Raw genomic sequence first — 14,870 nt, 5'->3', positions numbered from 1 at the left:
AGGCTGGTCTCAACTCAGTGATCCTCCTGCCTCAGCCTCCCCTGAGCGCTGGGATTATAGGCGTTCGCCACCATGCCCGGCCCCTTCTGGCTTTTTATTAAGACCTCAGTAGCCTTGAAGTGACCAGCCTTCTACAGAGTGCAGACAGGAGAAAGCTGATGGTAGTGGGAAGTGTCTGGAGGGATAGGTAGCAGGAGGGAGTCCTCTGACAAAGGCCAATTAAAGGATGAACTAGGGTGTGGGCTGAGTTCACCCACAGCCAGGCCTCTGAGCCAGTGGGAGGAGAGGGAACCTGTGTCAGAGGCTCCCACCTGTCGTCTCCACTGGTGGAAGCAGGCCTGGCTGAGTCTCTGAGCCAGGAGTTGGGAGCCCTGCCTCTGCAGGATCTGAGAAGAGAGACAAGCACACAAGACGTCAGGCCCCACCCTGCATCCTGGTCCCCTGTCCAACCCAGGCCATCTGGAGCAGTCCCAGGGCGAGGCTTCCACCCCAAATGAACTGTCCTCCCATGGCCAAATGTCATCTTGGATGATGCACTAGAAGAGGGTGTATACACAGCTTTGTAGATGTCCCCAGCTCCAACAAACCAGAGATCAAGATGAACTAGGTTTTTCCACCAAGCCACCTCAACCTGGGATAGACTCAATTCTGAGGCTGGCTGCCCCCAGCCTCCATTAAACTGGAAAGACTCCAGGAAGCTTGTTCCCATAGGACCCCAAACTACCCAGCATCCATGCCAGCTGCCTTGAGTTTTATTTGGAAAGATGCTCCCTAAGAGGTGGTCTCCTGGCCCGGACACCCCCTGCCACATGGGAAGAAGCTGGAGAGCAGTTACCACCTGCCTCACCTTTTTCCTGACACACTCCAGATGGTACGCCTTCCACTGTGCCACCGCCTCCCGCAGCAGGTGTTGGTGGTGATGCCGGGCCGCCCCCTCCAGCTGGGCTTTCTGCTGGGCAGCCCTTTGGCTACGGTCCTGCCAGCACCGAAACCAGATGCAGAGACAACCTACGACAGATGCAAGCCAGTGTTTGTCCTTTTATAGGATTTCCACAAGTAACAATGTAACAGCAAGGTTTAGAGAGCAGAGAAGGTTGTGTGGAGATGGGATATCCAGCCCTCTGTGAGTGATATCTCCACACATGGACCATGGCAACTTAAGGACCTTGGCCTCCTTCAATGAGTACATGTACCCCGAGGACTGGAACAGTCTGCTGTTTATGGCTGTGCCCCCTAAGCACCCTCCCAGAGCCACAAGCCTGTCCACAAGTGTGCCAGGCCACAGAGCCACACACAAGGTGTTACCTGGCACTTGGGAGGAGGAGAGACCTTTCTGTTGAAGCTGAAGCTTGGAAGAGGAGGCAGCCTCATTTTACCGAGGAGGAGATCAAGGTTCAATCAGAGAAGTCAAGCCTGTCGGTGTCATGACCATATGGTGCCAGCCATGTCCTGACTACTGGCTCTGCGGTTAGAGGCTGCATCCTGCATATTGTTTCTGCCACCAGATTCTCCCTTTGGTAAATTTTTCTTGGTCCCTGAAACGTTTCTTTTCAAGACAACACAGAGGGATGGTACTGGGGCACTGGTGGTGCCTAGATGGGGAGCCCTCCAGGATCACTGGAGGCCCAATGTCTGTACTGAGTGCTGTACTTCTTGGGTGCTGCTTTAAGAGTCTGCCTGTCTACATATGTATCACTGGATCTTCTTGAGTGACAACCTTGAAAGGTAGGTACTACATCCCTATTTTACAGATGAAGAAACTGAGACTCAGAGGAGGGATAACTTGCATTAGGTCTAACAGCCAAATTATAACCCTTAGCCAGTACTACCACTACTTCTTTTTAGAGATGAGATCTTACTACATTTTGAAGGCTGGCCCCAAACTCCTGGGCTCAAGTAATCCTCAACCTCCCAAGTAGCTGGGATTGTATATAGGCACATGCCAGCACACCTAGCTAAGCTTGCCTCCCCACCCTTTTTGAGATGGTGTCTTGCTCTGCTGCCCGGGCTGGTCATGAATTCCTGGACTCAAGTGATCCTGCCACCTCTACCTCCCATGAAGGTGGAGCTACAGGCACACCCCACTGTGCCCCGCTGCCTGCACTGCTTGAGAACTTCACTTAATGTGTCTCTAATCTTCCCCTTAGCCCCTCCTCACCCAGCACCCAAGAAAGATATGACTGAGATGGAGACCTTAACATAAGCCAAGAATCTGTACCTACTATATGCACAATGTCTTGCTGACCAGCCTTCCAAGTTCCTGGTGCCATCTACAATGAACATGGCAATTCCAAGGCCTGCCCTGAGTCACCTCCCTATTTTCCATCTCTCTCAAGGAAAGTCCTTCAGAGAAAAGTAGCTTCAGGCTGCATCTGGAACCCATCCCCTCTAACTTCCCACCATAGCCAGCGGTGGGCATCTTTCCAGTGGGTAGTCCAGCCAAACTGTAGTAGGTGCAAAAGCCCTTATCAAACAGAATCCAAGGATGAGATAAAACCCTGCTTTCTTGGGAAATAACTAGAAACACAGTGCTGGGATCAGCACACATAGCATGGTCACAACCCAAACAACGCAAATAGACTTTTGTCCTGTAGCAAACTCAATTATTAAGTCAAATTAACAACCTGACTAGAGCTGGGCATGATGTGGCGCATGCCTGTAATCCCAGCACTCAGGAGGCTGAGGCAGGAGGACTGAGTTCAAGGCCAGTCTGGGCTACACTGACCAGACCTTGTCTCCAAACAAACAAACATAACCAGCCTTATTTTCATCTATTCTAACTATGAGCCGCACCTTTCAGAGTATTGGATTTTTCCACTGTGGGCTCCCAAACCACATTAGGAGAAAATCTCTGCATATGTCTTGCATATAAGGGCACCAACTGCCCTGGACTCTTTCAGAGGATGTTTATATAGTGGGTAGTGGTACTTCCTAATGGGGTGGCTCAGAGTGGGTCCACTCAGCAAATAACTGGTTCCTGAACACACAAGAGGCCAACTACACAAAGAAGCAGGAAAGGTACTCATACCATGGGGGCTGACTTGATAAGCAGCAGCAGTGGAGGGACTTTCCCGCTGAAACAACACCCTCCCTGGCCACCTAGAACTCATCCATTCCAGCTTCATTAATTTCTCTGTGGCTCTTAGGCCATGGCCTTTCATTTCAACATAAACTGCTTGAGAATCAGCTGGGAGTGGAATTTGATGCACTGAATTAAATAGTGCCCCCCCTCCCCACACCATGACATTCATGTCCTTCCTAGAATCTGACAATGTGAGCTTACTTGGAAATAGGGTCAGTGCAGATGTAATGAGTTAAGATGATATCATACTAAAGTAGGGTGAATCTTAACTCTAATAGGCCTGGTGTCCTTAGAAGACTCAAACAGGCAGCATCCCACAGAGGTGGTGGCTTAGGATGGAGTTATGCATCTACATACCAAGGATGGCCAGCCACTAGCAGAAGCAGGAAGACCAAAGGAAGGATCTTCTCCCAGACCCTTGGGAGGGAGCTCAGCCCTGCTGACACCTTGACTTTGGAACTCTAGTCCCCAGCACTGTGAGAGGAATTTCTTGTTGTTTGAACCTTTCCAGTAAGGGGAGGCCCAGGGGACTAGTACACACAAAGAGGAGACAGACTGTGGAGGGCAGAGGGAACCCCGGGACAGTTCTGTATCCTTCACATTCTTCTCAATTCTACCTGCTTCCCTGGGCCCCACTTACCCCTCTCCAGCACCTTCTGGGCCTCCCTGAGGGCACAGGCCTCCCACTGTCGGTAATATATCTGCACTGAGGCCACCTCCCGCCATTGGACCAGGACCTACAGGCAGGCAAAGAGAGAGGTGATTTTGACACAGCCTGACTTCTGGGGACATCCTAGGTCAGTGGTGGCGAAGCTATGGCATGAGTGCTGCTTCAGACTGTTTGTTATCATTAAAAGCTCTAAAAGGTTTACCATCACTATCCTAGGTCCTAGGCTCCTCCTGAAGTGAGGACAAGTGGTTGAAATTTGGTTCTCACACTTGTTCCAGGAAGCTCTTGCCATCCCCAAAGACCATCTAACAGACCTAGTGACAGAGATTCAGGCCCCTCCAGGAAGGTACTGAGGCACTGGGGCTTTTCAATCAGAAGGATTTTGACAGAAAGTCTATGCCATGGCATATCACAGAGAAGTTGTTACATGGGCTTTAATTCTGTTATTTGTTAAACAGAACATATACATTACATGCACTTACCATGGTTTGGATCTAAAATGCCTTCCGAAAGGCTCATGTGTTCAGAAATGGGGCTTTTAGAAGGTGACTACTTCACAAGGGCTCTAATTTCAATGGATTAATCCATTTATGGATTCATAATTTGAAGGCACTGTTAGGAGGTAATGAAAATTTAGGAAGTAGGGCCTAGTTGAAAGGAAAGGGTCATGTCAGTGTGACTTTGGGGATTTTTCTTTTGGAGACAGGGTCTCACTATACAGTCCAGGCTGGCCCTGAACTCACAATGTAGCCCAGGCTGGCCTCAAACTTGCAGTGATCCTCTTGGCTCAGGTTCCCAAGTGCTGGGATTACAGGCATGCGCCACCACGCCTGGCTTTGGGATTATATTTTGTCCCTAGTTCCTTCCTCTCTGGGTCTCTCTCCCTCCGCCCTGATGTGAGCACCTTCCCTCCACTACACTCTTCTCCCATGATGATTTTGCCTCACCACAGGCCTATCAACAAGGGAGCCAGGTGACCTGTCTTTAAGTTATTTTTCTAAGGTATTCTGTCAGTGACAGAAAGCTACCAACACTCTCCTATGAGACACATATGAAATCTAATAACAAAGCACTTTAAAAAAGAAGTCAGGCAGCCAGTTTCTACCCCCTCACCATCACCCCACAGTCATGAACTCCATTCCTATCAAAAAGGTCTCCTCTTCAGAGGCTGAGACAAAAGGATTGCAAGTTTGAGTACTGCTTGGGCAACTTAGCAAAGACTTGTCTAAAAATTTTAAAAGGGCTGGGGATTTAGCTCAGTGGTAGAACATCCCTGGGTTCAATCCCCCAATACTGCAAGGGGGTGAGGCACTGCTCCCTTCCAAGCCCTGAAGCAAGCAGTTTCTTGTCCTCCTTTCAGAGCAAGGGGAATACAGGGTGGCCTCAAGTTTTCCTGAGAACAAACTGACCTTTGACCACATGTAGCTGCTCCTTCTCCACAGAATGTTCACACCTGTCAGGACTAGCCCCACTAGCCTTCTAGCAGGTGAACTGGTGCCACTCAGGGCTCTTAGCCATTTGCTTTCCTCTAAAACATCTGGGGTTCATGGACTACTGTTACTCCAAGTGCTTGAACTCCCTCTTGTGACACATTTTCTTCCCACTGCTATGTCCTGTCATCTTTCCTACCCCGAGCACCCGAGAAGCTCTACCACGTGGCATTTCCCCATATCCACCCCAGTCATGGGAAGAAGGTGGAGGTCTGAGGTCATTTCCCACTATCGATGACCGGGATCTCATATTCCTGGGAAGCTCTGTATTTTCCAGAAAGGCTCTGTGGCTTTGGGACCTGTGAGACTGCTGAGCATCCTCTTCTTACAGATGAGGAGACAGAGACAGGAACTCAGTAATTTACTTTCCCTCAGTGGAACGTTCCATGTGTGTGGAAGACACTGGTTTTGATAGGAACCAATTAAGCTGCTATGTAGCATGCTTTTTATTTTTTGAAACAAGGTCTTGCTATGTAGTTTGGGCTAGCCTTAAATTCACCATGTAGCCCAGGCTGCCCTTGAACACTTTTCCTGCCTCAGCCTCCCGAGAGTTGGGATTATAGGTATGTACCACCATGCCTGGCTAGCATGTTTTTATTTTAATGGGTATTGGTTTAAAAATTCAGTAAAAATACAAATACCTTCAGACATAGATGCAGGTATGTGTGCTAAGGGGTTACTCATCTTTTTGGGTTCCTTGTTCAGTGCTACTCTCTGGCACCAGCCTCTGCCCCACATCCTGACTTGAAGCATGGTCTCCAAGCCTCCAGATTGTCTTCCTACACCTCACCTTGGAACATACGGTCCTTCTGTAGTGGGCTCTTGCTTGAGAGGATCTTCTGGCCTCATCTGCATGAGCCATGGTGTTCTTCCTCCAGCGATGCAATGCCCACCTATAGGTGCATGGGCCAGGTGAGGGCAGGGGACCCCAGTGTGGAGGGATGTAAGTGGCTTCTGTGAATCCCTCCTTGTTCTTGCCCCACTCCTAAGGACTCTGCCTCAGAGTATCTACTGCCCTGACACCCAAGTTCATGCTCATATCCATATCCAGTGGATGCTGAGTACTTAGGATTTGTGCTGGGCACTAGGTGGGACCTAGCAACACACAGGAGCTAACGCCACATCCTCCTGAGTTTATGTGATACAGAGCTATAACCAGGCAATCCCAATACAGGTGATTCATGGTGTGTTAAGAGAGGTACAGAGAGATAAGAAAGCTGAGGAAGGTTACCCAAACCCAAGCACATGCTTCTGTGGTGTTAAGCTTGGGGAGGCCCTCTTTCTTATTCCAGCTGTCCAAAGGACCAAATGACGCTTTATGGAACCCCAGAGGAAGGACAGAAGTTTTTAAAGTCCACAGGGTTCACTTCCACATTCATCCAGAATAATGTATGCTAAACAAATAGAAAAGAAAAAAAAAAAAAGAAGGAAGAAGCAACAGAGAGAGACCTCCTGGGAAAAAGCAACAGAGCTTGGCTTAGAAAGAGTGGAAAATACACCACCCGTGTCCTCCAAGGACTGAGAGAGGCAAATGGTCCTAGAGGGCTGGGAAGTGACCATGAGGAGCCAGCTAGGAGGGGACTGCCTGGGAACTGACAGGAAAGGGAGTGCTGCAAGACAGGAGAGGAGAGGAGATTTGATGGTGTTTCAAGAGGCTGAAATTTGCAAGTGGAAGTAGGGAGGAAAACACTCAGAGGAGCAGGACAAGTGGGAGGCCATGGAGGCATCCAGGTTCTCCTTCCAAGGCTGGCCCTACACACTGCAAGAGCTCAAGGCATGCTGAGGTGAACCAGTAAATGCTGTGCTACTGTGAAAAAGTCAGAACTACAACTTGAGTACTATGAGGCACTCAGGCCCACCCTCAGCCTCCCAGAGACAGGACTCCCCACAACACCTGGCTCTGGAGCTGTTCTTCCTCCCTCAGCCTGTACCCATGAGACATGGGAGACTCACCTAATCAGCTGCCTGTTGTGCTGGCTCTCCCTGACTGTCACTTCCTGTAGAATGCTCCACACCCAGCCCTGGTAAGCCTGTGGAAGATGAGGACTGGAGGCTAACTGTTCCAGGTAGGCCTCTGAAGTGTATTTATATAACCAGAGTACTCACAAAGGTGGGAAGAGGTTGAAGGCTGCTATTCCAAAGACAGAAGACCTCCCCCACCCCAAGACTGTCCCACTTGGGCCTCACCTAATAGGTCAAACCCCTGGACTCCTGGACATGGAGCCACTTGTCCTGTAAAGCTAGTGCCAACTGTTTTCACTTTGCCCAGCAACGACTGATGGAGCCCGTAGCTATAAAACCTGTGGTCTGGGCCATTTGCTCTATTTGAGGCTTGTTAGATTACTCTGGGGAAGGTGCTAGAAGAAAAAGGAAATAGTCTCCAGAAACCTCCCCTGCCTCTACCACAATGAGGCCTGGAGGAAATAGGTTCTCCTACCAGCCATTTTTGTAGTGCTCTTCGAAGCATGGCTCGCTGGCTGTGCAGGTCCGCCTGCATTAGCTTCTGTTGCTCAGCTGCCTGCAGGGCCAGCCTCTGTGGACAGAGGACAGCACAACCAGTGTGGGCAGAGGGTTGACTGAGTTCCAGGTGTGGCTCCATTTTACACTCTGTGGGCTCATGTAAGCCCCAGTTTCCTCATCTACAGCTACATGCTTTCTGAAGGTTTTCTGAGGATCAAATGAGGCAAGTGCCTGATTTACAGTAAATGCTTGATCAATGTCAGCTTAAAATTTTATGCATTTAGTAGGGTTCCTATAAAGATTATGTATGGAATTTTAGATTCAGAAAGTTCAGATAAGAACAGGCTAGCACCTAGAAGAACATGGTGTCCTGAGCCAATCATCTCACAAAAGTGAGGACACTTCTCATCTGCTGCCTGCCCTCCTCCCCCAGCTCAGGGGCAGGTGGCTTCCAAGTCACTGCCCAGGAGCCCATCTGTCTGCTCTGAGTCACACTGATACATAGCTCCACCTGTCCAAAAGCCACACTTGGGTGGTGCCAAAGTCTTACCTCCCTCCACCTGCTCCAGGCCCAGCGCAGGAGCTGCCCTGAGTGGAATTGTGCAGCCTGCACTCTGCTTATCCTCCTGCAGGGAGACAAGTGGAACTTAGCGCTGCAGCCAAGGTTAGCCTCCTGCCAGCTCCCATTCACAGTCCCTGGCCCCTACTTAGTAGTAAATATTTTTTGGAGGAAAGGGCGAGGTCATTTCTGAAAAGCAGGACTTGAGCTCTTCCTCAGAGGAGTGTATTTACAAAGGTTTGCACACAAATTCACGGAGCTTCAAGTAGCTTATGCTTTCTCATGTGCAGGCATGCTGGAGCCCCCCTCTGAAAAGGAGGCTGAATGTGACCAAGGTACGGGAGGTAGTGATTCTCAGAATACCACAGTGGATACAGAAAGGCACCAAAATAGGATGATCTCTGCAGTAGACACGTCTGCCTTGCCCTCTGTAGCCACGTGGTATGGTAAAAAAATGCCATTACCTGTTCATGGGACACAATCACCAGTCCTGGGGTGGCTGGCTGTCCTCAGATGGGCCCATCAGCCTGTTTCCTGGGTACTGTCATTTCAAATCGGCACCAACCATAAACAGGATGTGGCTAATGGACAGGACCTCCCGGATCCGAGAGTACTCTTTGCCAGGTGAGATCCTGAGGCTGGGGGATCTACGAGGTACTCCAAGATCCTGTCACTGTGGTCTTGGTTTTACTTGGACCATTTTGGATTGAATTTCAGGAATTTACAACCAGTCTAGCATAACACAACCCTCTGGACAGGCACTTGGAGCTAATAGTGTTGCTATAGTCAAAGCTGGCCTGGGCTGGAGAGGTTTTGAGGCAGAAGAGTCCACTCACTCTGTTCTGAGCTGTTGGGCACTCTCCTTCCAGATGCAGAACGCATTTCTGAGCCGCCTTTCGCGGTGCTGGGCACAGGCCACTGCTTCCCATTCTCGCTCCTGTTGACGTGCTGCTACCCGCTGGTGCCAGGTAAGCCAGAACCTACACAGAAGATGCCTCTCTGCCTGGAGGATGGCCTGAGGCAAGTTAGGAGGGAGAGAACAGAACAAGTCAAGTAGGAGCTGGGTACAGAAGTCAGGGGAGAATCTACAGAATAATGATTAAGGCAAAAGAAAAGGATGTTCAGGAGGTGCCCTGACCTAGAAGCTACCTGTTAACTCCAACAGAACACAGATGTGCAGACCCTGCTCCTGTCTCATGAAGCCCAGCCCAGCATTGTGGGCCTGGCTTCCCTGCAACTTTCTGAGGGGACACAGTGAGGACAGGAGCTTTAAACAGGTCCTACCCCTCCAGGCACCTCCTCAGGGACAGGCACTTACTATTCTCTCTGCCAAGTGGTTTTCTCGATGCTGAAACATCTTCTGCCACCAGACAGCAAACACTTGCTTCTCTATCACCTCCCTAAAAACAAATATGGAAGAAAAAATGAATAGGAGTAAAGCACTTAACATAAAAGACAAAAATCCAACAGGACTGTAAGTTCCAAATAATTGGATTTTCTTTTATAAACTCTAGAGAAAGGAAGGAAAGGAATACAGGCAATAGTCAAAAGAAAAAAGACAAAACCTCTAACATTTCTCCAGTTACTTTCAGAATGAGCAGCTTTTGCATAGAATGAGAACGATTCAGATTCACAGACCCTAGTTCTTTAGTAATTCTACACTGAATTACTAATGCTAACCAATGATTATATACAAAAAGTCTCTCATGGGGCCCGGGATTTAGCTCAGTGGTTCCGTCGCCTGCCTCGCAAGTGTAAGGTCCTGAGTTCGATTCCCAGTACCAAAAAAAAAATCTCTCATGTGTGCCAAACAGCCCTAGGCCTACAAAAGGGCCAGACCCCCAAGGCTGACTGAACAGGTCTGAGGCAGGTCCCAGGACAATATTCTTTGAAACTAGTAGTCCAGGTGAACTGATCACCCAGACAGGATTGGGAACCACCATCACCTCTGTCTAGGCCTACCTGCTCACCATTAACTATGGCAAATCCTGAGATAGCAGGGCCAGGACAAGTGACCAACAGGCACTGAGGGCTACATATGGGCAAAGCTATGAGGACCAAAGCCGCTCCCCTGGCATTTAACTGCTACCCTGGCATTTAACATAGGCAACATGTCACTCAAAAGAGTTCCACCTCTAGTCATGACACAGTCCTAGGCTTGCCCTCCAGACATATACTGCAAAACTAGACTAAATAAACAAAGCAACAGCTGGGTGTGGTGGCACATGGCTGTAATCCCAGCATTCCGGAGGCTGAGGCAAGAGGGTCACTTTGAGTTTGAAGACAGCATTGGGTACACAGTAAATTCAAGGCTAACCTGGACTATACAGCAAGACCCTGTCTAAACAAATAAATAAATTTTAAAAAGCAATAATTTTCATGCACCAGACAACAGCAAGTACACAATGATGCTTTCAAGAAACATGCAAGCCCCTAGCCTGCCCAGGCTTGGTGCCTGGGCATATATTCTGGATAGAAAAGGAGAAGGAAGCCAAGTAGAACACAACAGATTCACTGAGAAGGTAGAGACTGGAATTCAAAATTGCTGAAAGTAGGGGTGAGGGAATTGGAGAAGAGGACACTAAACAGAGGGGAATACTCAGAATTTTACTGAGGTTGTCACTGGTCCTCAAATGAGGGCTGAACCTACAGATTCTCTGAGACCTAGCAGAGGGCAGCTCCTGCAGGGCTAAGAGATATGAGAGGCTGGAGACATCAAAAACAAAAGCTAACTTCATCTTCAGTTCACCAGCACTATAAATATGGAAAAGGATGAAAGGAAAAGACACGAGAACTAAAATCTACAGGGAGAAATGAAGAACACTGGAAATGGGAAATATATGGCTAAATATAAGACTACTACTTCTGCCAGCCATGGTGGCACATGCCTGTAATCCTAGCACTTAGAAGGCTGAGGCAGGAGGATCATCATGAGTTTGAAGCTAGGTTGGGCTATATAGTGAGTTCAAAGCCAGCCTGAAATACACAGCAAGATCCTTTAAAAAAAAAAAAAAAAGGGCATACAGATTGGAAAGAATAAAGCTATCTTTCTTTGTATACAACATGATTATTTATGAAATTTTTAAAAACTGCTAAACTAGTAAGTGAATTTTAAAAAGTCAGGGAAATACAAGGTATCAATTATATTTCTAGAGACTAGGAGGAGATAATTGGAAAATGAATTTTAACAGAGAAATACTATATCCAATACAATCCCAAACAAACTGGCAAATTGATTACACATAGACTTAGACTAGACAAAATAATTCTGAAAAAGAATAAAGTTGAAAGTCTATATAATTTTAAAACGTGCTAAGAAGATATTTATCAAGACAGTATGGTAATAACATAAGAATACCCAAATAATAAATAGAACAGAAGAGAAACCTTATAGATATATACAAACTATGGGGCCAGCTGATTTTTTTTTTTTTTTTTTTTTTGGTACTGGGGATCGAACTTGGGACCTTGCACTTGCCAGGCAGGCGCTGGCACCCCTGAGCTAAATCCCTGGCTCATGATTTTTTTTTTAAGACAAGGTCTCACTATGTAGCCCAGGCTGCCCTTGAACCCACTATATAACCCAGACTGGCCTAGAACTCATGGCAATCCTCCTGCCTCAGCCTCCCAAGTGCTGGGATTAGAGGCACACACCACCTCACCTTGTTCTGATTTTTTTTTTTTTTTGGTACCAGGGATTGAACTCAGGTCCTCTGCTTGCGCAGCAGGCGGTGAAACCACTGAGCTAAATCCCTGGCCCAAAAAAACACTGGAAGCTTTTTTTTTTTTTTGGTACCAGGGATCGAACTCAGGTCCTTGAGCTTTCGAGGCAGGCAGCAGAACCACTGAGCTAAATCCCCAGCCCCTCTTGCTCTGACTTTTTAACAAAGGTGCCAAGGCAATTCAATGACAATGGAAACAGAAATATGCTGATTAGAGTACTGATTATCCAGATGCATAATTCATGAAACTACATCAAACTGCTTAACATCTGTGCCTTTCACTGCAAACAAGTTTTATATCAATTTTTTAAAAAAGAGAAATCAGTTTCATTTCATTCTCAATATATTTTTTTGGTTTTTAAAAAATAAATGTTCTTTTACTTTATCCCATTGCCCCCCTCAAACCCCACCTATCGTTCTCAATATGTTTTAAAGGAGGGTTCACAAATCATTTTTAGTCATAATCAGTTGAGTATCCACAATAATTCTGTCTATATTCCTAAAACATTAAGCAAATACCCTAATATTACAGAGAATGTTTATCTGGAATTTTATTAAACCCCAAACCAATGCTATGAAAATTTACTTAACATAAAAGTCACAAATCAAACTGATTCTAGCAGTTAGGGAAATTGTTCTATTTTGTGCTGGGCACCCTGCTAGTATTTGACATGTATTATCTTGTTTGGTTTTCATGATAACCTATGAGACAGGGACTATTAACTAACCATCTCTACTCCACATTCTAGGAAACTGAAGTGCAGAGACAGTGACCAGCCCAAGGCCATGGAGTTGCCAGGTGGCAGAGCAAAGGTCTGAACTCAGGCCTGTGATCAGGCCTTCCCAACCAGACTCTCAATTACTCTGCTCCCTTATAAACCATGAAGGAGGAAATCTGAAAGAATAAGTTTCCTAAAAAGTTCAAACCACCAAAACATAACAAAATCTTTTCACCATCTTTCAGGACTCCTGGCTACTTCCTGTCTCCAATTCAGTCACCAGCCTCTTGTCTCCAGTGAGAGTTCCAAAATACCCAAGCCTGCTCCCCAGCAAAAATCTTTGTAGAGGTTCCTCTTGGCAACTTTGAAGGCACTCTCAAAACTTTTGTCCCCACATCATGCAAAATACAAATAGCAACAGAAGCAAGCGTTGACTACTTGTTTGCAATAGAAACAAAGGAATGTGTATGTTTTAAGTACTGAAACCATTTTTCAAACTGACCTTATACCAGACCACAATATAGGAATCAGGTAAAGGCAAAGCTGCCCTTTTGCAGAAGAGGGCAGAGATAAGAGGTGTGTCTTCAGCAGCCTCTATTCCTTGAAACTATCTCTTAAAATCATCTCCTTGGACTTATATTCAGGAGTTCTAGTGTTCTGGGTGATTTTCTCAAATCAGCATCTGGAGTCTTCCAAATTCAACATCACCACAATTTTTCCTATTGCATGCCCCACCCCCCAGTCTCCCAACTTAAATTGATGTACACTGTACTCAGGATACCCTTCAAAACTGTCACTTTACTAGGTCCATGCAACCATCCAAACACCTGTCCATCACCTGTCTATAGGATTAGTCCAACACATTTGGCCCTCCATCCTCACCCTATTGGCTCACAGGAAGCCACCTTTACTATACTTCCATGTTCTCCAGCTACCCTCTGTACTGTCTCTGAGGTCTAGAAGAATTTGTGCCCAGACATAATTTGGGATTCATAGATTTATTCTCTTGAATTGGTTTGCAATTGTTTCAGTCTTGGTTTTCAATTGTATGGGTCTGTCTTCTCACAAGAGCTTAAACTCCGGCCAGGCATGTAGCTCAGTGGTGTCACGCCTGCCTGGCAAGCGCAAGACCCTGAGTTTGATCCCTGATACCACAGAAAAAAAAAAAAAAAAAAGAACTTAAACTCCTACTAAGTCATTGAAGAGATCTTTCTCTTGATCAAGTAGACAGCATCTGGACTTTGGAATGGGAGATATGAGTTTATATCCTGGCTCCGCCACTTACTGATTGTGTTACCATGGATAGGTCATTTATCATTCTCAATCTGTTCTCTTAGGACTGCTGAGGAGGAAATTATTAATGAGGATAATTATGTCACAGGCAGAACGAGCTTAAATATTCGATTTCTTTCATCACATAATGCCAACCCACAGTGGCTGACACACAATTAGTGATTAACAATTTCTTTATTATGTTCCGCCAACATGTAATAAGGACCCACTATGGGCAACTGTGGTCCTATGGGGCTAAAAGGATGTAGGGCAGTTCCTAGGTTTTTCTAATTTAGTTGATGACTATAATTTTAAGAGTACAAAATGGCTGTCTTGGAACAGCAACTAAACATTTCAGGGAAATCACACTCAAGAATTCCTGCCAAGGCCAGGCCAGGTCCTACTGTGCTGATCCAGAAAGCTAACGGATGTAACGGAGTTTTCATCCTTATGAAATGAGGACGGGTATAAAACACAAGCTATTTGCCAAGCATCTGCAATAAAGATGGACAAAAGTTTTCCCACAGGAAACAACTGTTTTTTCCTGTTAGATGAAATCAATAGTGTGGAGGATCACCCCATTGATTATGCCCAAAGCAGCCTGCAAACACTGCAGGCTGTAAAGAGTTAACTCCACAATTGGCTTGTTTATAGAAGTGAGTCTGGCCAAAGCCTATGTGCCAAGGTCAGAGTGACTTGCACCCAAATTCTGTTCCCAGAGTTAAAACCTTCTTTACTAAAAAGGTTAATTATTAACCACAACCTATATTTTGTCTGTTCTGTTCCTAATTCAACAATGCTTTGTCTCTTCCTTTACAAGCCTTGCCTGCACCAGCAACGTATTCATAGCAACTCCATGTAGCCCCTTTACCTCAATCTAGCTATGATGTCACCAA

The 14,870-nt window shown here is 46.6% G+C and overlaps 1 protein-coding gene across 1 annotated transcript in view; it reads right to left on the bottom strand.

The window, feature by feature from the left end:
• Sfi1 (SFI1 centrin binding protein) overlaps nucleotides 1-14,870 on the bottom strand; it is a 79,123-nt gene that overhangs the window by 5,255 nt on the left and 58,998 nt on the right. Inside the window, 9 exon segments of the mRNA XM_087198288.1 lie at nucleotides 312-386; nucleotides 848-1,008; nucleotides 3,723-3,819; nucleotides 6,033-6,135; nucleotides 7,196-7,272; nucleotides 7,680-7,775; nucleotides 8,253-8,328; nucleotides 9,098-9,276; nucleotides 9,580-9,661. Of these exon segments, the coding sequence (XP_087054414.1) occupies nucleotides 312-386; nucleotides 848-1,008; nucleotides 3,723-3,819; nucleotides 6,033-6,135; nucleotides 7,196-7,272; nucleotides 7,680-7,775; nucleotides 8,253-8,328; nucleotides 9,098-9,276; nucleotides 9,580-9,661 (946 nt within the window).

This window comes from Heterocephalus glaber, unplaced genomic scaffold, assembly GCF_053883595.1.
Source record: "Heterocephalus glaber isolate CG9 unplaced genomic scaffold, H.glaber_assembly_v1.0 deba00001687, whole genome shotgun sequence".
Lineage (NCBI taxonomy): Eukaryota > Metazoa > Chordata > Mammalia > Rodentia > Bathyergidae > Heterocephalus > Heterocephalus glaber.
Note: the sequence above shows the minus strand (reverse complement) of the source record. Positions and strands in the feature narration are given on the sequence as shown.